The sequence below is a fragment of the Andrena cerasifolii genome, chromosome 8 (genome assembly GCF_050908995.1).
Source record: "Andrena cerasifolii isolate SP2316 chromosome 8, iyAndCera1_principal, whole genome shotgun sequence".
NCBI lineage: Eukaryota > Metazoa > Arthropoda > Insecta > Hymenoptera > Andrenidae > Andrena > Andrena cerasifolii.
Genome location: NC_135125.1, coordinates 5,559,208 through 5,585,407, shown reverse-complemented (window position 1 = coordinate 5,585,407; position 26,200 = coordinate 5,559,208). Strand labels below are relative to the sequence as shown.

At 39.3% G+C, this 26,200-nt stretch overlaps 5 protein-coding genes across 8 annotated transcripts in view; 2 read left to right on the top strand and 3 right to left on the bottom strand.

Moving 5' to 3' along the window:
• Frl (formin-like protein) overlaps positions 1-2,468 on the bottom strand; it is an 84,052-nt gene extending 81,584 nt beyond the window's left edge. For both annotated transcript variants that reach the window (XM_076818711.1, XM_076818712.1), the window contains exon 1: positions 1,892-2,468. In XM_076818711.1, coding sequence (XP_076674826.1) covers positions 1,892-2,110 — 219 coding nt within the window. In that variant the 5' untranslated portion in view covers positions 2,111-2,468. The remainder of the gene's footprint in view (positions 1-1,891) is intronic.
• Positions 2,469-3,926: 1,458 nt separating this feature from the next.
• LOC143372511 (succinate dehydrogenase [ubiquinone] iron-sulfur subunit) lies at positions 3,927-6,828 on the top strand. The gene is made up of 5 exons (XM_076818717.1): positions 3,927-4,731; positions 4,944-5,200; positions 5,613-5,910; positions 6,055-6,177; positions 6,544-6,828. Exons 1-5 carry the CDS (start codon positions 4,528-4,530, stop codon positions 6,682-6,684), a joined length of 1,023 nt encoding a protein of 340 aa, XP_076674832.1. The 5' UTR covers positions 3,927-4,527; the 3' UTR covers positions 6,685-6,828.
• Positions 6,829-6,899: 71 nt separating this feature from the next.
• Positions 6,900-11,243, bottom strand: LOC143372509 (ovarian-specific serine/threonine-protein kinase Lok). The gene is made up of 7 exons (XM_076818713.1): positions 10,716-11,243; positions 9,657-9,932; positions 9,282-9,538; positions 9,013-9,216; positions 8,755-8,928; positions 7,672-7,836; positions 6,900-7,597 (listed from the first exon to the last, which is right to left on the bottom strand). Exons 1-7 carry the CDS (start codon positions 10,861-10,863, stop codon positions 7,379-7,381), a joined length of 1,443 nt encoding a protein of 480 aa, XP_076674828.1. The 5' UTR covers positions 10,864-11,243; the 3' UTR covers positions 6,900-7,378.
• A 1,749-nt stretch (positions 11,244-12,992) lies between these two features.
• Positions 12,993-17,225, bottom strand: Ube2g1 (ubiquitin-conjugating enzyme E2G 1). 3 transcript variants are annotated; one of them, XM_076818718.1, is made up of 6 exons: positions 17,064-17,225; positions 14,932-15,034; positions 14,733-14,830; positions 14,481-14,659; positions 14,270-14,392; positions 12,993-14,194 (listed from the first exon to the last, which is right to left on the bottom strand). In XM_076818718.1, exons 1-5 carry the CDS (start codon positions 17,107-17,109, stop codon positions 14,312-14,314), a joined length of 507 nt encoding a protein of 168 aa, XP_076674833.1. In that variant the 5' UTR covers positions 17,110-17,225; the 3' UTR covers positions 12,993-14,194; positions 14,270-14,311. The 3 variants fall into 3 exon arrangements, with proteins under 3 accessions (XP_076674833.1, XP_076674835.1, XP_076674834.1); XM_076818720.1 differs by lacking the exon at positions 17,064-17,225 and adding an exon at positions 16,307-16,446; XM_076818719.1 differs by lacking the exon at positions 17,064-17,225 and adding an exon at positions 16,307-16,327 and having other exon boundaries at positions 14,733-14,825.
• A 4,611-nt stretch (positions 17,226-21,836) lies between these two features.
• Positions 21,837-25,332, top strand: LOC143372146 (uncharacterized). Its single transcript, XM_076818095.1, has 2 exons — positions 21,837-22,233; positions 24,505-25,332. Exons 1-2 carry the CDS (start codon positions 21,895-21,897, stop codon positions 24,814-24,816), a joined length of 651 nt encoding a protein of 216 aa, XP_076674210.1. The 5' UTR covers positions 21,837-21,894; the 3' UTR covers positions 24,817-25,332.
• The last annotated feature ends 868 nt before the right edge of the window (positions 25,333-26,200 follow it).

Here is a 26,200-nt window from a genome sequence, read left to right as displayed (position 1 = left end):
TTCTAAAAAAAATGAAGACTCGTAGCAACAAATTTTACTCTACATTTTCGATTGACATTTGAACTTGGAATCACCTTCTTTTCGATTATACCACTCATTGTGGGGCACACTATATATTCTTATTGTAAAAGTGCATCATTTTTTTCAATTTATTTATTATTAATCACTATATGCAATAAATAACGAATAAGGTTCGTCTTTGGAGATCGATAATAATTTCAATAAAAAAAAGAATATTATACTGTGACTGCACATAGCATTGCACATAACGTAAATGGTTGGCTGACGGTAGCTAGAGTGGGTACAAAGGCTCGCATTCATGATACCGAAATCGTCGAAATTATCGATGTTAAAAGCAAGACACGGCGGTTGGAAGCCAAGCGGGGCCGAGCATGGTGTCAGAAAGGCAGAGTGAGAGCAAAAGAGATAGTGAATCGAATGGCTGCGAGTTAATGCGATCCGTAAAGGGGTCTCTTTGTTTACGATATGTTCGTAGTTGCTGCTATGGTCGTCTCGATGCACAATCGAATCTTATTTGGTGAGCGCAGCCGCTACGTAGGCGTACACACATACACATTATTTTTCCTCCTCAACCCTGTGCTGTCTGAGTTGTCTCCCTTCCGCGCCGCATGGATTCTCGCTCCCGACCTCTCGACATTTCATCTCGACAATAAAATTAGCGACCCTCGAAGCAGCGGCTGATACTTGGTACGAAAGTTCACAAAATGCCTTCACAAATTATAAAAAAATTTATTTGACCGAAATTCGATAATCCTCTCTTCTTATCTTTTTTTTACAATTCCTTTTTCTATTTGCTAAGATGGCTTGTGAAATAAAAATCGAAACGAAAGTTGCTTTTATACGGTTACAGTGGAAATCAGAACGTAACGATCATTTCCGTGCGTAATCAATATTAACTATATAGGATACTGATGAACATCGATATTCCAGAGAACCACTGTCCCGAGTTCACTCGAGTTCAGATATTAGCGGCTATAAGTTACGGGCCACACGTGTCGATACCGATCAGCTTGTTACTTACATTACACCTTGGGGGTAGTAAAGATAAATATGACCGTGCCCTTACGTCAACGTTATGTGCACGAAAGCGCGAGGTAGGTGAAGCACACCGTTGCAGCGTACGTTTCGGTATCCTACATAGCCGCGATTTACTAGGAATTGTTGCTTCCTATAAATTCTGCTACGATCGTATTTGCCGGCGCTTTCAGATTCCAGTGAATGTAAACTGGATCATCCGACTGTCGATGCGCCACGTGATTTACCGCCGATCAAAGCGATTCAATTAATATCCTATTACTCTCGGCGTTCACGCATATCGGCGTAAACCGATTCCATCTAGCGTACCAAAGGATAGCTTTGTAAGCATCGTTTGCGCGCACATCGATTACATTTTTCTGAAATATCGCGGATTTCAGAACTGGCGCGGTTTAACGAAGAGAAATAAACGTAAATGCTGTCTAAAAAATCACCGCACGATGCATATAGCTGTTAGAAATTGTTTCTCGTAATCGCACTGTGAATTTCAATTAGGAAACTTTGAAACTGTAACTGCGTGTGTATGGGAGGCGAAATAAAAGTTGCCGATGCTGTTACTTAAAGGAGCTCGCATTGAAACGAACAAACCAGTACGCACCTGCGTACTAGCTCGCCGGCAATGGCAACAACGTTTTTGTTGAATTCTAAGAATCCAAGCCTATTTGCTTCAGCACTGACAGTTTCTAGATCTGGTCTCGGCATCGATCAAAGAGAGGTTCGACTCGAGGGAAATGGTGTGTGCATCTAATCCGCGAGACGTGCCGGATGTGCGCGTTAGGAGCTACGCGAATCCGACGGGAGGAAAGGAGCAGCAAAAAAGTCTGAGAAAACTCACCAGAACTTTGGTGAAGCGCCTCTCGAGCTCGACAGCGTCGGGCATCGGCTGCCTTGGCGCGCCACGGACGCTGCCGCTCCGTGCGTGCGGTCCACCCAAACTTCCCATGCCGAGACTAGGATGACAGGATTGATGAGCCGCGCCGCCCTTGACACCGCCGATGAATACCTCACGCACACCGCCATCGCTTTCGCCGGCACGGCTCTGCACGATCCCCATTGTTTCACTCGTAGCTACTGCGTATCTTTGGCTGTGTCTGCACACGAGAATCGTGGCGGAAGGCAGCGGTGGCGGCCAGCACTGTCACACCACAAGAAACGTCAACAATGACAATCGGAACGGTTCATCCTCGCCGGAATGCAAATCACTTTTTCTATTACGACAAATGTCGATAGCCGAACGACTCGAACCGGTCCGCGCCGGGTCGTGCAACAGGTACTACTAAGCCGTCCATTACTGACACGAACTCTTGCAACATGCGCGACCAGAGCACTACGTGAACTCCACTACCCACACTAGACGAAGCGTTCGCTGCATCTGCAACAGTCTCGCTGCTCTCTGACGCACCAGCGCCATGACACATGCGTGGTAAGAGCCTCGCTGTAACGCCACCTGCACGCCGTTCAACAAAATACTTCACCACCCCACTCTTGCCTGCCGAGATACGTTACGAATAAACCGCGGACCTGAAGGACGGTTCATGGGTGCCGGGCAAGGGGCTTAGAGCATATATACATGGAGGTCTCATTGAAAGTTTGAAACTGTCGCCAACATGGTGCTAGAGAGAAAGACATCGTGCGAGCGAGAGAAGTATAGAGGATTAATCGACCGTAATGCGCATGCGCCGATGTCGTGAAATTTGCTGCAAGCGGTATGGTTTGAAGTGATACGCAGTGCATGCTTTCATCATTAAATTGCAAAATATTTGACTTTGTTGTTTAAGAACTTGACAGTTTAAAGCTTCGAATACTTCTTTTGTAAATTCTGGTCGACCATCGATCACTGCATACCATCTATGTATGCTCGAAACGTGTGGAAAAATATTGTTGCAGGTTTTACGGACGTATTTATATGTCTTTCTCTCTCGCACGATAGCGGCGCATGCGCATTACGGTCGATTGTTTCTCTATACTTCACTCTCTTGCACCAGTTCGCACGATGCTTTCTCTCTTGCACGATGTTGGTCGGCAACTGGATCCACAGGAGACATAGGCAATGAGACCTCCATGTATATATGCTCTAAGGCACGGGGGTTAACTACCCCTGCCGCGGCAGGGGGGAGGCATTGCGAGACGGTGACGAGTAAGGGGTGCCTCATTTTCATTGGCCGCTGTCCGGCGCAAGCGCAGTGCTGCCATCTGTACCTTGAGTTCTGATAGCATCCATAGTGTTTTAAGCGTTTTGATAACTAAATAGTTAGTTGTCAATATAATAAATATAATTTAAACTTAGTCTTGTCTGCGACGAGATCTGTAGATGCCGCGTTTTTGTCGCAACAATTCTATGGCGGCATATCAATTCTTCTATAAGGGCGCCAAGCATCCTAGCGCCGGCCCTGCTGCTACCAGAGCCGCCCCTAGTACCGGGCAAACGGGGCCCTGGCCTCGCGCTTAGGGGGCCCCAGCGCTTAGGGACTTAATTTTGTAAAAATTGAATGAATTAAGTATAATTGTCGAGGTATCAATTTTTCTAGAATAGATTTTCGGCAACCCTAAGTGACGCGTGAAGTAAAGACGTAAGGTTATCTATTTTCAATTAGATGTTTTCGATAATATCGACTTTTGCCCCGGGCCCCACAAACTCTAAAGGCGGGTCTGGCTGCTACGTCATGTGATCCTTCTGGAAAACCTGCCTGCGACTGCCAAGAGAATAGTTGAACATACCTGGTGTATAAACAATTATTACAGAACAGGGATGAATTGGAATGATAAGAATGGTGCCAATACATATACAGTTGTAGAATTAATTAAATAATCAAGCTTGAGATACAAGATTTGTATAATTAATTTGTAAGATCTGGAATATGAATTTTACAATCGCTATTTATTTCCCTTATAATTTTTACCAGTACATCTACTCTATATTTATATAATCGTTGTGTCAACATGAAATTCGGAGAGTAGATTAAAAAGGGATTTTTTGAAATTCCATACTCAAGGGGATGAAAAGGGGTAAATTGTGTTTTCACGGACTCCTTAATATCTCTTAGGCCCGGTTAGATGTCAACTTGGTTTTTACTTCGAATGGTTACCCACATAAATGCCTAAAAACCAATTTCAGCATTTTGCCCTAATCAACCCCTAAGAGGGTGGTGAGAAGGTTTGAAATGTGTTTTCGCGGAGTCCTTAATATCTCTTAGGCCCGAAGCGAAGCGCAGGGGTATTTTGCTAGTACCTATACATATAAAAAGCACAGTATATATTTGCAGTCTCATTTTTAAAGCAACTTCAAATTGTTGCGAATAACCATGAAGTTCTTGCAAATGATGATATTTTGTTTCCATCTCAGCAAAGAGTTACACATTACAGAACGAAATGATCATAAGATTAAAAAAATCGTTTAAAAAGCAAAATATACCCCTGTAATCTGTCGCGACACTTACGAGAAACTTCCTATAAAATACTATATTTACAAACATGTTTAACTTCAACATTATCAATTGCATGAGCCATTTTCGGCCCTCCACGATTGTGTCGCCTTGTCGAAGCACGTGTCAAAGCAGCCGTCATCGAAGCTGTAGATTTTTTTCCAGTCAAAAGAAGGAAAAGGAACCATCCGAAAAAGATACCGTGATCGAAGCCGAAATTTCCATAATGAAGGATTGCAAATTAACTCCCGAAGTTAGCGGTCATAAATGTTTTACTCCAGTTTCTCTTAGTTGATAAAATTCGTGTCCCTTATCAGAAACTGTATTGGTGCCATTTTTAAATATTCCCTTACCCTCCCAAGCATTTACATCTCTCCAATAAATTTATATATCACGTAAAATGTACCGTTGGACATTTCAACAAGTACAGAAAAATGTTAAAGTTAAAGGTCTGTTAAAATTTAGGAACGGAAAGTGGCGGAGAAGCCAAGGCTCCAGACAGTTCGGGTGTACCGTTGGAACCCAGAGAAACCAACTGTGAAACCGTATATGCAACAATTCTCTGTCGATTTAAATAAATGTGGTACAATGGTGCTGGATGTGTTGGCATTAATAAAAGCACAACACGACCCCACGTTGTCTTATCGAAGATCATGCCGTGAGGGAATTTGCGGATGCTGTTCGATGAATATAGATGGTGTCAATACTTTGGCTTGCATAACGTAATGTGAAAAGCTTAGAAATATTTCTTTCCTTCCAGTGATTCGAAATAACGAAATGTATAGATTTAAACTACCAAATAATTATTTACAATTGTCCCGCTTATATTAATTGCTTAAAAAAATGTTAAAATACTTAAAAACAGATGATACTATCCAGTGGCGGATTTAAAGAAAAAGGCCCAGGTGGCAAATGTTCTGAGGGCTCATTTATCGGGAAAATGAAGAAGTAGTTTACTAAAAACGGGCTAAGTGAAGTAAAGCACAGAGAAAAAAATATAATAATTGGATAAAATCATAATTTTTTTTTTTAAGATGGGGCCCTTATCGAGCGCCCGTTAAATCCGCTACTGATACTATCATATTTAGTTATTTTATCGTAAAACTGTTTGGTATCCATTTTCTCTATCCTTAGAAAAGTGAAGCAATCACCGAAGCCTATAGTCGTCTATCCTCTACCACATTCCTATGTAATTAGGGACTTGATAACGGACATGACTCAATTTTTGAAGCAATATCAGGAAATTGAGCCGTTTTTGAAACGTCCCGGCGAAGAAAATTTTCTCGGTTTGCGGCAAATCCTACAGAGCCCGAAAGACAGAGATAAATTGAATGGCTTGTACGAATGCATCCTTTGTGGATGCTGTACTTTTGCCTGTCCCCCGTATTGGTGGCTTGGCGATAAATTTCTCGGTCCCGCAACTCTTTTGCAGGTACATATATGGCAGGGAATTTTAAAAGTATACGTACTCTCAATACAGACGCGTAACACTATAGACTAACCTAGACTATTAAATGTAACATTTGCATTGTATTCTTCAGTACGTCTAATACAAAATAACTGCTTTATCGTGTAGGCTTACAGATGGATAATAGATTCACGCGATATGGAACATAGGGAGCGACTCGGCAAATTGCGAGATTTTTATTCGGTGTACCGGTGTCATACTATTTTCAATTGCACAAAAACGTGCCCAAAGGTACGAAACGTTGCAGTATTTATTCGCTAGGACTAACGTAGAGGGCGCTCGCTGCTTTCTTGCCAAAGGCGAGAGGGAGCTAAACACTCTAAACGCGCACGCACAGGACGGAGTATCAGGCATCTGAAAGACGGAGCGAGACAGAGTATTAACGCGTTGTTCGTACCATTTCTCACTCGCTTTCAGTCTCTCTGACTCTGACTCGCTCTTGCCTTCGCAGGATAAAAGTGAGCCAGAAGTGGTGGGGATAGCGCCGACCTCGTAACTGCTAACGTCCAAACTGAGCTCTTAGCGAATAATACTGTATTTGAAACAGAAAGGCATTTCCAGTAATTTGTGTTCAAGTGTTATATTAATTCTTTCAAGGGTTTGAATCCTGGAAGAGCAATAGCTCAAATAAAACGGTTACTAGCGGGACTTACTAAGAAAGAAAGACCGGAAATGGATACTCCAATTACAAATCCTTGCCGAGGTGAAAAAGATATATATCAATGCAGGGAAGAATAGGTGTCAGAGGATGAAAAAACGTGATTAATAAAACATTATTCTCCCGACGACTTGTAATTGTATATAAACCTGTTTTTCTTATTATACACAAGGTCTTGTTTGCTTTTAAAGTAAAAAATTCTCAAGATAAAGATTTCTCTGCTGCATACACATTTATCAATTATTTTACCTATACTAATACGTACGAAAAGTTGAACGGGGAAAAGGCAACGACATATAATTAACAGCCTTTTAATAATCACAAGCGTATAAGAGTACAGAATACAAAAATAGCTTCCTAGAATTCTTATTTTAAATAACATTTTGGTATAATTTCAGCTACTATAGTAGCTAGTTTCGTTGTTGCATATCTTCGTAATTACTGTAAATTAATTTTATTACTACTATAAATTGTACTGGTCAGTCAATCTGTTTCATTACTTTTAATCTCACTTTCTATCAACTTAATGTTCTATTATATTACTGTTTTCCAATATATTTTTGTAGTTATTTTAACGTTCACGTAGAAATTAGTAACTTTTATTATTAAGGATTAAGGATTTTTATAAATACATAACTACGTATACAAAAAATAGATTACAAACATCAGCGATTTCCGAAAAAGTATTATTTAAACGAAAAGGAAAGTGATTCTAAAGTAAATTGAAAACGATAATTCTTCAATTATATACTACTTAATTCGAAGTATTTGTACTTATATTTCTAACCGTGCTCGTTTTATTAATCCGTGGTATTGCTCGTTTTTGTATTGATTATTGCTACGGATATTTGAAGGTGCCTCATTTTCATTGTTTTCTTTTGAGAGTAATGTATCAACCGCATCCATTAGTTCGCGATCTTGTAACCACGAATGTAGTAAAACCTGTTTTATCGTAATTCGTCTTTTTGGGTTGACTGTCATCATGCGTTTGATCTGAGGAATGATACCGTTAGAAACTAACAATATTTTTCTCTGCATAGTCCTGCTTGATAGTATTGCACATTTACCAAATCTATTGCTCTGTCTGTAACATGTCCAAATTTTGAAGCAGGAAAACTGTAATGACCTCTTTTAATCTGGTCTTGTAGGCTAATACTTTTGTTCTGGCAATTAAAGGGTACTGAACCACTTAGACAAGCATATAATATCACTCCTAGACTCCACACATCTACCTAGTAAAATCAAGGATATTAAAAACAATGCTACTTCATTCGTAACTGCAGCACTTCTTCACTAAGAGCTCAATGTTGCCTACACGTTAGGAGCTCGGCGCTATCTCCACCACTTCTGGCTCACTCCTGTCCCGCGAATGCGAGAGCGAGTCAGAGGGATTGGAAGCAAGCGAGGAACGGTGCGAGATAGACGACGCGTTGATACTTCGTCTCGCTCCGTCTTTCGGACACCTGATACTCCATCGCTCGTGTACGCGACGGGTACAGGTGCAATTTCATGCTGACGCTCGTTTCGAGCGTCAAACCAGTTCTGAATCCAGACGTGATCGGTCCACGTGAGTTTCAGCGTCGACGTTCGTTTTGAGCGTCAAAACCGAGTTTAGCTTTTAGAGTGACTGGTTTTGACGCTCAAAACGAGCATCGAGCGTCAGCATGAAATTGCGCCTTAGGGGCCGTCCTTAAATTACGTATGGGCAATTTTGGCGAATTCTTAGCCCCTCCCTCCCCCAGTATAAGAATTCGTAAAATTTGATATTGCAACCGCCTCCTTAAGTAATATTTTTGACATTTAATTTTTTTCAGTTATTAAACTGATTCTATGTTACGGGAAATTTAAACTAAAACTACTTTTCTGGAGCATTAATGATAGAATTTGTATTTATTGAAAATTAGGTTGAAAAATATTACGTACCCCCTTGTAAGAAAACGTAAGAAATTCGCGACCCACTCTCCCCCCCCCCCCAAAAAAAGCCTTACGTAATTTAAGGACGACCCCATATAAGCATTTAGACTCGTTCTCGCCTTCGGTAAGAAGGAAGAGAGAAACGACCGCTCGGAATCGTGTCTCCTCTACGTTAAATGCTCACGGCCGGTCTCGAGCTCCTAGCGAGTAAATACTGTGTTTACATACACACATACTTGATTCGTGTAAGAACCATGTCCAATAGTAGCTAATATTTCTGGTGCGACATACATAGGAGTTCCACAAAAAGTTTTCATCATGGTTTGTGCGTCAACTAACTTTGACAAACCAAAGTCTGAGACTTTGGCTAATGTCACTTCTGCATTACTAGCCAGTAGTATATTTTCTGGCTATAAACGAACAAAATTTATATATCGTAGATATACAATAAATGTAAAATAACGCACAGAATTTATTTAGAAAAAGAAGAGTACCTTCAAGTCTCTATGAGTTATACCAGAGTCATGAAGATAACTAACAGCAAGTACAACTTGATAGAAAATTAATTTCGCAGATTTTTCTGACAACTTGCCTCGACTTCTTATTCTTTCGAAGAGTTCACCACCCTCCATTAATTCTAGAACTATATACACAGCCCTCGGAGTGTCTACAATTTCTTCCATCCGAATTATACAAGGCTAGAAATAGAATACATGTTAACACGTTAAATAATCTTGATAATTTGCAATGTGTAGTAACTTACGTGCTTCAAAGCTTTTAATATTTTAACTTCGTTCATAATCTTATCGGGATCATTTAGTGGATGTTTATATCCACTCGTCGTACCACCCATTTTAACAATGGTTTTCATGGCAAATCGTTTACAGCCAACTTTAGAAAATACCATTTTCACCTCCCCGCAAGCTCCGGACCCTAATATACGTGATACCGCGTATTTGCTTCTTAGTTCTGGAGGTAAATCATTGCTCTCAAATGCAGAAGTGCTCATAAATATATATACTGTCACAAACATAAAGGAATACGTATAAGTTGTGTCAAGGACAACAATATTACGCTTGGAAGAGAGTGCGAAAGACTTTTGTTTGAAAATTAGACTTTCATTTAGTATTCAACTTACTGGTCACAGCGGGTTGTGCTAAAGATATAACATCGTTGCTTTCAAGTACAACCTTCTTTCCTTTACCTACTTTCTCTTTATTAACAAACGTTCCGTTTTGGCTTAAGTCTTCTAAGTATACTACAGCGTCATTAGTATTGCCGTCAATGTATTCTCTGGTTATTTTAAAATGTATCTTGCTCATTACACTAAGCCACTTTGGCTTTAATTCGTTTCTAGTTACACAAATATCACAGCTTTCTGAGCGACCAAGTGTGTAAACATCATTGATCAGTTCTATATAAATATTTACTTAACTATAGAATTTATTAAGTATAAAAGAACAAATACCACTTTCACATTATAATCAACCCATTTGACAAAGGTTTGATTCATACATTTCTCAGTTTTCAGATTTACGCTGTGAGTGTATGAAATTTTGTAACTGTCCTTGTGGAAGTAAAAAGAAAAGAGTAATCATTGAAAAACATTTCCCCGATTCACATTGATTCCTATTATCAAGGAATGGTTAAGCACACATGATCATAATCAGTGGCAGATTTTACAGGGCGGTCGATGAGCAGTTGCCACCTGGGCTCCTACCCAGAAGGCCCTCCAGGGCCCTATCTTTAAAAAAAATTATGATTTTATCCAACCACTATATTTTTTTTCTATACTTTTCTGTACACTTGCCCCCTTTTAGTAAAGTAGCTCTTCATTTTTCCGAAAAAATGGGCCCCTCAGAACGTTTGCCATCTGAGCCATTTTTCTTAAATCCGCCACTGATCATAATAGAATCTTGGGATCACATAGAATATTTTGAATCAATTTAGAATTTGCATTGAAAGGACATTAACAATCTAAAAAATAATCTCTATTGAAATGCAAACTCTTAAAGTACTAAATGAAACTAATAAAAATATCTATTAATTAGTAAGAATACCTCTAATTAATAATACCGATTCATGTCACGACATACTATAAGTCTGATTTAAATATCCACTTGGACTTTATGCGCTGAGCTTGAATCGTTGTTTTGGTCAAATGGGTTAGAAGAATTTAGAAATGAAATAATCTTACCCATTGTTTTGAATGGTAACTTAATAGGGCACAACCTACCCCATACTACCACTGTTCTTTCTTGCGATAGTTCCTGAGATTGAGTTAAATATACTGAATCCACATTTTGCGTGTCAGGTAATGTTAAAACAATTTGTTCATCGTTCATATTTAGAAATTAATTGGTTCGATGTAAACCAAAAGTATTTCCCGTCCGTGTCGAAATTTACGACGTCAAGAATAAATGAAATTATAATGAGATCCAATATAAATGATACTAACCCATATCAATACAGTTCTATGGGTTTTTAACTTTTGTGTGAAACTTTATCCAACAACGTACACAGATTCGTGTTTACGAAATGTCTTTTAAATCTGTTTAACGAATTACGGCAGGCGTATAGAAAATCAAATCAATGTGACACAAGTTTAGATCATAACGTAATTCACGATGTAAACAACCTTCCGAAATAGCGGCATCAAACTTGTTTGGAGGAAATGCAGGAAATGGTAGGTATACGACGTGGTCCAAAGAAAGTATAAACTTAACTGGTCAATGGAACTAATAAAAAATTAGTTACATAAACTAATCGCTTTTGAGAAATAACAGATTTCTTATATATATTTATGTATTATGCGTGCACGTGCAAAAGGATGACTGATATTTGGGGGGTTCAATGTCAATAAATGGCTGTAGAAGAAATATGTCTCTTATGGATTTCAGATTTGTGTCTTTTTTGTTTACAGTTCTCAATGATACGGAGATTTATTCCACATAAGTGATCACGGTTTTTGTAGGTAACCATGAACTAACATTTTTGGTCTTTCTTATTTACAGAGATTTTTCTTGGCTTTTCCTTAATTCTAGTGTTAATTGAAAATGTATGCACATAAGATGAATGAGTGAGGTTCAGCAACAGGTGCTTTTCAAAACATAGTACTCCTTTCACAAGTAACGTTATTGCGAGCGAATGACATTTGTTTTGTGTTAAATAAATTAGAACAGAACAGCAAAGGTAAAGGGCGAATGTGCTTTCGTTTCGTTGTGATCTTTTGTTCTCTTCCGACGGACGGACTACGTTTATAAAACGATCTTTAAATTATTACAGAACATAAATATCTGTAAATCGCGGGCTTCGAGGAACCTAATTTTACCCGCGGTGAATTCTAATTTCTGCCACTCATAGCGTTACAATCTGTTTCGAGACCTTCCCGGTAACGTTGCCTGTGACACTAAAATGGTAAAGGTCCTAGGCATTGGCGTAACTAGTTAGGGGGCCGGGTGCATAGACATATATAGATGGAGCAGAAGCTGGGACTATCGGCGAGGGGAAGGTAGGCTTGGAGGGGAAAAGGTAGAGGTTCAGATACAGGCACGTCGGTTAGCTTCGGATGCATTCGGCATGTATAACTGCGTTACCCGATTTACTCGTATCCACTCGTATCGCTCCCCTTACCGCGAAACTTGCTACCCCCTTCAGCTTACGCTCCGACTATGGCCGGGTGGGCCTGGCCCCCCCCCAAAACGCGGAATGGCCCCTCCCTAGAAACTATCGAAATAAGTAAAAAACATTTGTCTATTAAATAATCAATAATTTTTTATTCAGTTTATGTTAAATAAATATGTAGGTAAATGGTTGTTATAAAATGTTTATGTATATAAAGAATTCCTCTACCTATAAAAAAAGAGCGAGGAAGAGCGGGAAGAAGATGGCCCCCCCCCTAGACAAAATCCTAATTACGCCAATGATCCTAGGACCCCAAACCCCGCATAGAAAAATGCATTGAATGTCAGGTCTATCCTGTAATTTGTCGATAGTGTATCTATTGTGTATATTAAAATTTTATAATTTTATTTCCTACCGCTAATAGCACTGCACTCTTATTTCATGCTTAGCCGCTAATGTTGGACGTGACACAGAAATGGTAATGGGCTCATGAGCCCCAAAACCGTGTGACAGAAAATAGCATTGAGTGACAGCTCTACTCTATACCTCGTTTGTGATGTTTTGTATGTATTTGCCTGGAGGAGGAGGTGCTACCCCTTCCTAAGCGCTTTTTAATCAGAGAGAGGGAAAGAGATAGAGAGAAATCGCGAGAGGTGCGTAACCCCTGCAGGATTAGATTAAAGAAGATCACTAATTGTAAGAAGGGGCATTTTCTTCGGTGGATATTTATATGCCTGTTTTGAACATTAATCAGGGCAGAGTATTCTTATCTATATGAAAAATTGTGTAATGAAGATGCTTATAGAGAGCAACACATTTGGTCTTGATGATACCGGAATAAAAAAAAATCTTATCTATGATGTAAAACAAATTTTATTTAACTATGTTTAGTCTATTCAAAGTAAAGCGTTATTAAATAGAATACAACTAGAAATAATTAAATCACAGTATAAAAAGTGATTTGCTTGTTTCAATAATGGACGTTAGAAAATATTCCGTCATATCGCGTGGTATTTGTTAAGTAATATCTCTTGAATATACGAAAGCGGGTTTGATATAATAAACATTTCTTCGCATTGTAGAATTTAATTGACAATATGAAATTATACGTAGATGGACAAAAAATCATTTAAATTTGAACATATCGATGACTCAGAACCGCAAGTTTCGATACAAGAGGAAAGAATCGTTTAAATAGGGTTGAACAATCACTTCACAAACTGGCACAGGTCAAAAATGTGTACAAAGTCTTTATGGCGTGTACCTAATCTTACGTTAAGTTTACTAGCTGTAATTAATGATGTATCTCTAGTAATAATATCGTTATTAGTATTATTATCACTTCAATTAGAATTCGTTATTTTGGCAACTTACGGTTCAGCGGAAATTTCACATATCTTTACATAGCCGTGATTGTACAGCTTAATCGACGTTATGTTTGCTTGCAGTGTCACAGTTGATTCACATATATTTAATTTTCATTGTTTCCTTTTTACTGGCATTACATTCAACGATTGTAGCGTATATACGTACCGTGTACTTGACTTTACAAAAATTTATTTATATATATATGTGTATATATATATATATATTTACGAAAGTAAGAAAATACGAAACGACACTAAGGAATTATTGATCAACGATAAACGTAAACATTTTAAATTAAGGGATCCTGGGTGTAAAGTGTGGGGGCTAGCTTTTGAGCAGGAGGGACAGGGAAGTTAAGTCCATAACTATCGATATTAAGGTAATAATCGTACAGATGATTTTTTTTCGTTTTATGTATACGTGTAAATTAGTTTTTTAGCTGTTTATTATGTAAAAGGTGAGCTGCATGTATTTCCCGTATGTTCTTCATATTAATGGATGGTACGTCAGTGGCGGTGGTACAAACTTGATAGAGATGTGTGAACTTATCTTTTATTTTCACACACACTACGTTTCCCTCTCTTTGCATAAGGATGGGTCAGGCTTTATCCGTTTTTAGTGGCACTGTTATTCATTAGCTTTATGCTGAGCATCAGTTTCTTTCTTACAGTGCTTACGGCTTCTCTGCACAGAAATCGCGGGGCGTTACATAACGAGAATACACCGGCTATCGTGCCGCGGATATTCTGCAAAGCTTACCAGAATTAAATAAGTCTTTCCAGTTGAATATTTATTCATCTCCTACAAACATTCTTCTTGGCTTTTTCTGACGCACCTCGCCACCTTTCTCTTGAATTCCGAATAACTTTCCCTCCACTCTTTCTACAGTACATCAACAATAACGCCGTTAGTAATGTTACCTCGATACATTAATTAACACAGATCTATTAGCGGGCGAAATTATACTTACGGCAGCATCCACATTAGCAGGACTTTCATCATTAGGATCTGCAAGCATACTAATAACACTTATCAGAATAGTTTCAACTGTGTGAACTGGCAACCACCGTTCTGATGCTTTCTCATAGCCCCACTTGTCATCTCCGGGTTCATGTAGTATCGATATGCATACATTACCGTTCTTCTCGACTACAAGTATAAACGTTTTTATCTTCAACTCTGCTCCGTCGCGCGTGTACCAGAATCATCGAAAAATACTTACTGTTTGGATGCCATATTTCTGTTATAAATTTCATTCTTGGCGGCCTAAGTGGATATTCTTTTGGAAATTCTAAGTGTGCTTTGAAGAACCCACCTTCACTAAAACATAAACGATACTTGTAAAATCGCTTGCAGACGTACAGAAATCGCTGGCACAGAGATTTAGGATCTAATCCTATTATACTATAACGTCTTCTTACTATAACGTGTCTGGAGGTCCAATAATGAGTACTTCCCACTGATATATGTCATTGTCATCTATAAGGCCTGCCGAAAACCCTTCTACTGGGTTTTTATTTAGTTCTGCAGAAAAGAAAAAAGCACAGATAAAGCAGCATTCTCTTAAACAACAGAACGATCTTCGTTACAAGTAAATCCGAATAAACGTCATTGTGCATATTTGCCTAACAATATTGTCTCTTCAAAGCTACATAGAGTGGATATTAAAATCTCAATAACAAGATGGGAATAACGTTTCCACAGGCAAACTGCGGAGATGATTTGAAAGTCATCTTAATTATCTTTAATGGGGAGTTCCATTCTTCAGTTGTTAGTCCGATAGCCAGACGAGTGCTTCGAAGTCGAGAAGACCGTAAATAATGATTCTTACGGGATATATCGTACGCACTGCTACGTTAAGACAGAGTTAAACTCGTCGTGCTTCGACGCATTAAAATCAATCCTTTCAAGGGTGTTCTGTAGCGTGCGTTACACGCAGGGAATTCAACCCCAGGATCCTGGCTCTTTTTGGATTCTAAAACTCCCGGGATTTGATATATCAAGTTATAACTTATCCTGAGAATTTTTAGAAACGTAAATTACTTTGTGAACAACTGAAAAATATAAAAATGGAATCCAAAAAACAGCGGGGATCCCAGGATTGAATTCCCTATAGTCTGATTTTCGTGAGTTGAGACCTGAGGCGGGTGCTTCGGACGGAGCGTGGTTTAAGGAGGAACCAATGGTACGCTACGGATTGCGTGCGGCGTTGCCACTATTGATTCCTCCTTAAACCACACTCCGTTCGAGGCACCCGCCTCAGATCTCAACTCTAGAAAATCAGACCATGGTTACACGTGTTTAACCCTGCTTTTAGGCGCACGTACCGGCAGTCGTAGCACACGAGAGAGCGACTCACAAGTGTAATGAAATCTGGATATCCACGGCGATACTTTAGAAGCCTTTTAAATTATTTTGTGTGAAATAATCTGAGTACCAGCTATCATACTAAGAACAAAAACCTTCCATTTAACGGAAATTATGGCGACCTTGAAATATATATATCCGGATCCACGGAGAATCCGGACAATGTCTTTTCCGAAATCGTTCGTCTTTCTATGTAACACTGTTTCGTATATGAAAGAGTACTCGAGACATTTCAGGTGTTGCTGCTGTACATCGTGCAGTGACAGAACACAGAAACTGTTTAAACACATACACAGTCGTTAGATTTCAACCTACTTGTAACGAAGACATTAATAGACGACCGTTAACACAGGGCGAGCCGTTTGAAAAAAAAACCGGGGTACACTTGCGCTATTCGGTGTGTATAGGTTAGGTAAAATTCAACCATACTAAATAACCGTCATCACCCACGAGTTAACGACAGTGAGTCAGCCTTGGTGTGATATTCCACGTAAAATTGAGATGCAAAGGCCGCGACAGCGTTGGTCGCCGAACAATGACGTTTCGCGGAGGATGGAAATCACAGTAATTCTCGAGAATCGGCGATGTCGGTGTCGATCTCGCGTCAAAAGCGGTAGAGGAGCATGGACTCGAGGAGGCTGACCTTCGATGGTCGCACGGCATGGTTTTCTCTGTCTTATATATATATATATATATATTTTTTTTTTTCCAAGTCGAAACGCGTCGTACACGGTGTGTGACGCGCGAGGTGCTATAAATAACGTTGCCTGTAATTATTTTCGGTAACAGGGGAAAACGGCGTGCGCCGTGCGTGAGAATGATCCGCGAGACGGCCTGCACCGGGCCAGGGTATTGGTACGGGTGAATGCGATACTGAATGCTAGGTTAAAGTTATTCATGGGAGGCACACTACGGTTCCGTAGCCGTATTGATTTTCACGCCCTAATCGAGCGCAGGACTACCGCGAGATAACGAAAGGCTGAACCGGCGCTCAGATAAGGTTACAGGGGAGCCCGACAACTGTTATCACGGGGGAAAGAGCGTTCACAAAGGCGAATTTCGAAGGTCGAGACACGGCGATGATGAGTCGCACGAGTATCGAGCACGAAAACGGTTCCGGCTTTTCGTCGGGCCCGAATACACGACACGGTTCACACTTAGCACTTATACTCTTTTTACTGGATACCTGCTAATTGTTTCCGTAGTAAAAGCGCGGACTGTGGCTCTGACATTAATAAAAGTTCCGTTAAATAAGACTAAACCTGAAAACAATCACTTTTGCTTGACTGGAAAGATGGCTAGGTACGTCGCGGAAGCAGTGATTGCGCATGCGCCACTACTTAAACATATGTTCTTCCGTCTCTCCTGTACGCCGGCTTGATCAAACACCTGCGCTATCTGCTGGAGATTTCGCAAATATTGCAGATCAACTGACGCTTTTTTTTTGCCATCGATAAGTAATCCTCTGTTATTTGCGAGCGGCTATGGGGAGAACTCGTGTGATATTAGTACCAACTGTTAATATTATGAATTCCTTTTTGTCGACACGAGACTGAAGATAATTATTTTATGCAATGTTAACACTTTTGCATGCATATGCATTTGTAAACGCAGTGGTCTGTGTAGGAATGCGAAATTAAAGAGTTGTATTCATGAAGCTGTCGCATTGTAGTTGTTAGGATCGGAAAAAGTACTGCTAGGCGTGTAGAAAATAAAAATGTGAATATTGAAATTTTTTTTTGTTGGAATATATAAATGTAAAAAGGTTCTAATAAGATAAGGGTGACACAATATAATATTTTGTTATGAGCATACGTTTTTATTGATAAACAATTAAACATTATTTGTTGGGACATAGAGTCGTGATTGAATGCTGATACATATACCGCTGGGTCATTCCATGTCAAATGGCTCATTTCTTGCACCCGATGTCAGAGATTATGATAAAATTCAAATATGATGTAATCCACTTGAAATTAAGGGGGGTTTAAGTCATGATTTTACTGGTTTCGAATTTGTTTAAAAAACACAGGGTATCAAAGATCGCAAATTTTTACCTATTTCGTGAAAGCAGGTACTATAAACGAATTTTTAACTCTATAATTATCAACCATGTACGTTCTCAATAATTTTTTTACTCTGAAAGGCCATTTTTGCATCATGTAAATATTGGAAATAATAAACAATGATATTTTCTTCATAATAATCTCCGATTATTTATTACGTAAAAATGTCATTGTCCAATGGAGAGTACAGGAATTTTAAACTGACTGTTCTAGAAGAAACGTTACTTCGTAGAGAAGGGTTAAGAAATTTCGGTAATATTTCTTTAGGATTTTACGTTGAAACAGAAATTTGCAAAACAACAATTTGTTAGAATTTTGTGTTATAAAGACAATTGTTCAGTTTAAAATAAAAATTCATTTATACAGCCCATTTTCGCCAAAGTGGACAACAATTAACTTCAACGTCCTGTACTATTTAAATAAATTCGAAACGGCCGAAATTTCACATGGACTGCTTTATATTTCAATGTTACAAAAATCCCTGAAATCAAGGGTCAAAAGTGACCCATTCGGCGTGGAATGACTCCGCTGTTTTTAGGACCAAATTAATAATATAAGGGCTGGCTAAAGTAAAGTTTGTTTCAACAGAAAGTCTCTATATATGTACAGCAGGAAATAATTTATATTAAGGACAACACATATTAGCTAACGTAAGTATAACTGTACAGGGTCATCATTTAATCTTCCAACCTGCGCTCGGGCGAACAGGTAAAATGGCAACAGCGCCTGACGGACGCATTCTGGCAACCATGCATCGGCTCGGCGTTCGGAGAGCTGCCAGCGACCGCTGGACAGCAGTGATGCCCATGCTTCGAAAGTTTTAGGATGGTCGGTCTCTTTCAAATTAACGTGGCAAAGAGCTATTGGGAATTTCCCGGCCCAGGTAAGCGAGCCGCGTGCTCTGATTTTATGATCGGTTTACCACTCGCACCCCAGATTACTGAAGTGAGGTTCGAAAACAATGTCGACTGGTCTCGTACCCGTTACAATTTAAAATTTTTTAGCTACAACAGGGTTGACTGCAGCGCCATAACCCTGTACGGAGAGATTTTTTACCACTTGCGTAAAAGCCACAATAATGGTGCATCGTTCCAAAAAATGACATTAACGGAAGCCGGTATAGGCGTGGCGTTGAGAAGCTAAAAGGTGAAAACATTCAGACACAAAGTTCTAGAAAAAAGTTCAAACACCGTTAAAATAAAAAGACACGTCCCATTAGTTACCCGTTACGTCCGATCTATGCATGCACTGCATTAAAGATAAAATTATAAAAAAAGAAAACCAGAACAATAGATTCTGAGGTTAGCAGAACTAACACGCAATTGAATAAAAATTTAATTTCTCAATTTATGAAAGTAATGATACAGAAACAACTAGCGGTTAGCCTATTGTTTATCAACACTATGAATTTTAAAAAGAGCATTAAATACAGTATCAAATAAACAGTTTACAAAAGCTTTTTCACCACAATTATGGTTAAAAATTGATTAAAGAAAAATGAAGTAAACGTAAAATATGTTAAATTATCCATCATTAAGAGGGAATAATTTTTCCTCATTTTTCGATGCAGATTGCATTCCGATATCTTTTATAGTTCAATAGTTATACGAAAGAGGCCCCAAATTCTGCAACCCGGGCCGGGAAATTCCGAATAACTCTTTGCGTCGTTAGTTTGAAAGAGACCATCCTAAAAGTTTCGAAGCTCGGGCATTACTGCTGGCAGTTCTCCGAACGCCGGGCCGGTGCATTGTTGTAGTCGAATGCGTGCGTTAGGCGCTGTTGCCGCCTTACCAGTTCGCCCGAGCGCAGGTTGCAAGATTAAATGATTACCCTGTACTTCGCCACGGTTATCGATCGCATAACTGTTAAGCATTTTACGAAAGTGTACAATTTTTCTTTTTTACTGTAGTATATATGTAACGGAAGATACTATCCAGGTGGGCTTCTGAAAACGAAAGTAGTTTCGATTAAAGAGTCTAAAGAAAGAAAAAGTAGCAAAAAACTTCAAAGTGATTAATTGAGCTTTTTAACTGGTTGTGAAAGAAAAAGGCAAACGGAGCCAATCTGCCACGATGCGAGAGGACTGATTATAGCTGGTAAAGGGTAAAAAATGCATGGCAAAACCGCTGTTTAAGGGACGACAAGAAAGGATGGCTCAATTTGGCCATGTAGGTATCCCTGCCCAGGCCCGGATTACGATTTTTGGTGCCAGGGGCTATCAAACTTTCGAGGGCCCACGTGCTTGAAAATCGGGGGGGGGGGGGCTAATAAACAATAACGAGTTTCAATTCTCGTATGACAAAATTTCTATTGGGATACTGCGTATATGTCTAAAAATATATAATTCTAAAAAATTAGTAGAAATTTAAATAGGTATCATAAAGGATGTTTAAACAATGAAATTTTAAACTGAAAACATAAAATTGGAAGTTGTGGAACTCGTAGACAATTTATTTGATACAACATTCATTTCCAGTGAAGACAGAGTGAGCTGATCGGTTAGAAGTGAAGGCTTAGAACGGGTCCTCCCTGGAAAGTGGGGCCCGGGGCTGCAGCCCCCCTAGCCTTCCTTTAATTTGGGCCTGTTCCTGCCTTCTCAGCAATTTAACATGGTTAAGTAAGGGACGCCGCTGGGGCACGCCTGCGTGTAACAAAATCAAGTGAAGAAATAGGAAATTTATAGGTACCTAGGTACGTTATTTTATGTTATATTCTGTAACGTTGCGGGAAATCTGTTTTTCTCTTCGCAATCTTTGCATCAGTGTAAAATGTTGTCATTCGGAAATAAATATCTCATGAGGAAATGTTACAAAATGAATATGAAGCTTGAAAGGGATGAGAGTGTAATATTAGAATATTTGAGGCATTGAGAGCAGAAACCAAATGAACCGGCCATCCGAGCGTAGAAGCAAGTGCGAAATAAAAGTAACGATGCGCTTCTCGATACCGCAGATGTACTTGCCTAAATAGCATTTCTGAAGGAAAAGAATTGTCCAGCCTTTGGGCTTGCCATCCCTAACCCAGACCTTTGGCAGGTAGGTATCAGTTTCAACAGGCAATGCCGCCCGTGGCACCAGTAAGACCGTCCCCGGTCCTTCCTATTCCAGAGGGTTTTCTTCCAGTGAAAATCAGTAATTTTGCAAGCGCAATATCTTAAAAACCAGTGGAAATAAAGTGTATACATTAAAGCTTATTGAATTTGTCTTGGAACGCACTATCAACTCAGGTCTTCAAAAAAAATAGTTCCATTTGAAAAACCGAACTTGACCATCGTATCTTTTAAAATAATAATCGAAAAAAAAAAATTTCTCGGCTAATAAATTAGCCCCCTCGAACCATTCAATTACATATTTTTTAAAAAATTTTATCTCCAGTACTTTAGGAGATATCCAGCTGTCCAGTCTTCCCGCGGACACCCTGTAGATCAGTAATGGAATTATTAAATTCTAAGTAATATTTTCGTTTGAATCCCACATAGAATACTTGTAAGTAGCATTAAGTCACACGTCTTTGCTACTACTACTTTTGTATTAACATATTTCTTTACGTATTCCTAAAAAAAATCAATTTGAACATGAGTTCACATTGGTCCAGTAGTATTCCAGTCCAGTGATCCAACCCAGTACTGGAATAATGCAAACAGTGTTTCAATCAATTCTAGTACAGTACGAGCAAGTAATCTAGTCGAACCGACTGGATCGAAAGTCTACTTCAGTCCCCCACCACAGGGGCGGATTTGGGATTTTCGGGTGGGAGGACGCTGGGGCGAATTCAAGATTTTCTCGAGGGAGGGCGCCCCCACCCTCCCCCCTCCTCTAAATCCGCCACTGCCCCACCATCGAGAACACAACATTCCAGCATTTCCAGCGTAGCTGGACTGGTCTAGACGGCTCAGTCCAGTGCTGGCTGAAGCGTAGTACAGTGTAAACGTGTTTGTGTTTTTAATGAAAAATGGCGAAGAAATTAAACGAGGACCAAACTTTCAAGTTTGTTACACTGTACAGAGAGCATCAGTGCTTATGGGACATCACGTCTGAAAATTATAAAAAGAAGTCTATGCGCGTAGCCGCGATGAAAAACATTTGCGAATATATGGAAATTGAAGGTTTTGGCGTGGAAGATGTTAAACATAAAATAAAGTCTATTCGATCTACTTACTACTTAGAATTGGATAAGATTGAAAAATCAACTAGACCTAGTGCTAGTGGCAAAGTATACCAATCCAAAATAAAATGGTTCACAGAGCTGGATTCCTTTATAAAAAATGTGGTGGTCAAAAGAAAAACACACGTAAGTAAATTTTTAATCACCTTTATTATTTATGGGAAAATTCCCGCGTTCCGTTACGGTATCAATTAGACATTCCTTTATCATTTAATTTTAAAAGTGCGTGTAGCGCTCTCTGCACGTGGATGTTGGAACTTTCCTATAGCCTATAACAGCCCCAGTGAAACAAAGATTCTTCTGGTATATCGTTTATCGAAATCGGTTCAGTAGTTTTTGGGTTCTGCGCTCTCAAACATACGTACATACAGGGTCATCCGTTAAAACTGCAACGCGCGCGCGAACAGACGAAAATGGCAACACCGCCTCACGGACGCATTCCACTACAACCATTCACCGGCCCGGCGTTCGAAGGGCTGCCAGCGACCGCTGGACAGCAGTGATGTCCAAGCTTCGAAAATTTTAGAATGGTCTCTTTCAAATTAACGTCGTAAAGAGCTATTTGAAATTTCCCGGCCTGGGTTGAAGAATTTGGGGCCTTTTTCGTATAACTTTTGAACTATAAAAGATATCGCAATGCAATATTCGCCGAAAAATGAGGAAAAATTATTTCCTCTTAACGATGGACAATTTAAAATATTTTACGTTTACTTAATTTTTCTTTCATCAATTTTTTAACCATATTTGTTGTGAAAAGCTTTTGCAAACCATTTATTTGATACTGTATTTAATGCTCTTTTTAAAATTCATGGTGTTGATAAACAATAGGCTAGCCGCTAGTTGTTTCTGTATCATTACTATCATAAATCGAGTAATTAAATTTTTATTCAATTACGTGTAAGTTCTGCTAACCTCAGAATCTATTGTTTTGGTTTTCTTATTTTATAATTTCATCTCTAATGCAGTGCATGCATAGATCGGACGTAACGGGTAACTAATGGGACGTGTCTTTCATTGTAGCGGAGTTTGAATATTTTTTATGCGAATACGTTTTTAAAATCGGTAAAGTACTGGGGGACAAGCACGAAAAGTCGAGCGATACGAAAAGGGTGACGAAAATGGCAGATAATATTTCGTCTTATAACTTCAAAACTAAAAGCAACATTCAAACAATAAATAATGCGTCGAGTAGACAAAGGATGTCCGTACCTGAGATTATCTTCGGACCGAGGGCGTAACCGCCGTGAGCGTGGGTAGGGGGTCCGCAAAAGTACAGAATTTAAACGTTAAGAACTAGATTTGGCCGAACGCGAGCGAGGAACGGCATGAAACGGACGACGTGTTGACACTCTGTCTCGCTCCGTCCCTCGGATACCTGATACTCCGTTGCGCACGCAAAGGACGGAATATCACGCGCCCGAAAGACAGAGCGAGACAAAGCATCAACTGCGTTCGCCCTGCACCGTTCCCCGACCGCTAACAGTCACTCCGACTCGCTCTCGCCTTCGGCAAGAAAAAAGCGAGAAAGGCCGTGGTTACGGTGGACGCGTTTTCGCCCGAAAAATCGATTCGTTTCTGTGTAAACAACAACATTCATCGGTGTGATCCATTTCGACTTCGTCATTAATATTACGGAATTAACATTGATCTTACATTCGCCAGAAATCTAGATGTATCGTGCGTGCCATTCGCTTCATACTTTAGCTATCACAGGCCTATAATCAATACAATTATCGGCTATACTTCCGAATGGCCCCAGTGCCTGATCGACATGAGGTTTGAGGGGAAGAGTGTGGGGGGGGGGGTGTGGACCCTAAATCTAAAATTGTTGCTTCGGGAATTTATTAGTTTCCGAGATATTAATAAAAAACAACTAAGTATGTCTGTTAACTTATTTCGACATAAGGCATTTCACTTTTCAACTTGTGACTATTGATAGTCAAAACTCTACGGGGGTGATTCTATGGGCCAAAATAAGACGAAAATATAGAATACAATTTTTTAATATCGCGCTTCGTTTTCGAGAAAATTGGCTTTCAATTTCAGCTAAATACGCGTGCCTTTTAGGCGCCTGAGGGGTACGTGGAGGTAAGGGGAACGCGTCCAGCTCTCCGTAGAATAAATTGGGGGGGGGAGGGTAGGACGGATCCCTATTAGGGCTACGTGTACACAGTTCAAAAAAATAGTTTGTAAAAAAAATTAACAATGCTGTCCTCTTTTTTGTAGTTGTTATTTCAACTTCCATATTGTTTAAAGCCGATAATTTTTACATGTTTTCCATCGACAGCTTCATAGCACAAAGGAAAATTCCACCCGGTACGAAATCCTTCCCCGATTTGTTCCCATTCTTGCGATGTATTTGGTAGCTGTGAGTAAAAATTATAATTTTATTTTCAGAACAACGGCTGTACCAAGTCTGAATTACTAAATAATGCCACTGCAGCCTCTGCTATATGTTCTGAAATAGAATCACCTATACCGAAGCCAAAAAAGAAGAAACTGTCACAGCTATCATCAGTAGTCAGCAGCGTGAAATTGCCCCAAGATGATACAATATGCAAAGTAGAAGAAGAAGACGAATTCGATGTCTTCGGGAAGCACGTCGCAAAACAGTTAAGAAAACTTTCAACCGAGCAAGGTATCGTAGCTCAAGATGAAATTCAAAGCGTGATAAGAAAATGCCGATTACATGACCTGCATCGATCATAGCAACCCAAAGCAGTGATGATTCATTGACATTTGTCGATTTGAATTATTTTATTTTATTTATTGTTTGTAAACGGGAAGAGATTCCCTTTAGTGTATAAAACAATAAGACGTATATAAAAACAATAAGAACATTGAGGCTGATGACGCTGGGTACATAAAATAAGAACGACAAAACAAAAAAACGCGAGAATGAAAAAAGCATATATATAAGCTAAAATGGATCAAAGCTAAATCATATCGCAGTATATTATTTGGAGTACTCAGATGACGTTTGAGTGTGGGGTGAAATATGACTGAATATACTTACGATTAATTGAACCAGAGCAGCTAAAATTCGATTTAGAAAAAGTGGTATCAAGCAGTCTTGCATTCCTGAACTGTAGGCGCAATATGAAAATTAATAATACGCAAAATCTGTGGTCAGTTAACCAGACTGTTAACGATCTTGCGAATGGATAGTATATCAGATACAATTCTGTGCTCTTGTAAAGTATCAATGTGAATTCTGAAATCAATCAAAGAGATAATGTAAATTATGATAGATAGTATAATTTACATCATACTTTTAACGCAAAGTGAAAAACTGTAAACGCTTATTTCAATGATTAATAATAAACAGATTAAACTAACCTTGATGGTGACTTTTAATGCCCTACTTATTTCGCGACAGACCTCTTTTGATATAGAAGATTTAGGTATCAGAAATAAGTGAGTGAGGGTTCTATAATTATTTCCAGTACTCAGGAAAGATAATGTGACTTCTAATTTTAATTTTGCTGGTGAAGCATCTCTTAACATTGTCATTAATTTAAATTAAAGATAATAATTCTTCAAAATTTCTGCACTCAATCTCATGACTTGGAAGGATCCTTTAATTTCAATTGTTGCAAAAAAAACGTGGAACCACCTTCTTCATTTCTTTCTCTTATCCAGTTTCGCGTCGAAATTCCCTTTTTTTCTTCATTTCTTCGTCAACTATATCAATAGCTTCTTCAGAAATTAATATCGTAGGAGTAGATATTTTGAACATAGATTTAAAAGCCGCGCGCTCGGGATGGCAACCGGGAAGGACGCCAATCCGCCGCGAACCGGTGCGGACCGACGTGAACGGTGGTCACCTTTGGCAGTCCGGCGAGAATAACCGTTAAAGACAGTTGTAAAATTCGTGGCAAGCAATCGGACAAAAGAAAGACAGAGTGCGCAATAAAAGTGGACCCGATCGAGCGTGGCGTGCGAGCATTGCATTTATATTCAACTAGAATTCTTTACATCTTTGTATTTCCGTTTATAACTTCAATAAATACATTTTTGTACCAAGTGGAAGTGTCATTCCTTCAATATTAGAGCAAGTTTCATGTATTCCCTAGTAGTACAAAATATTGGT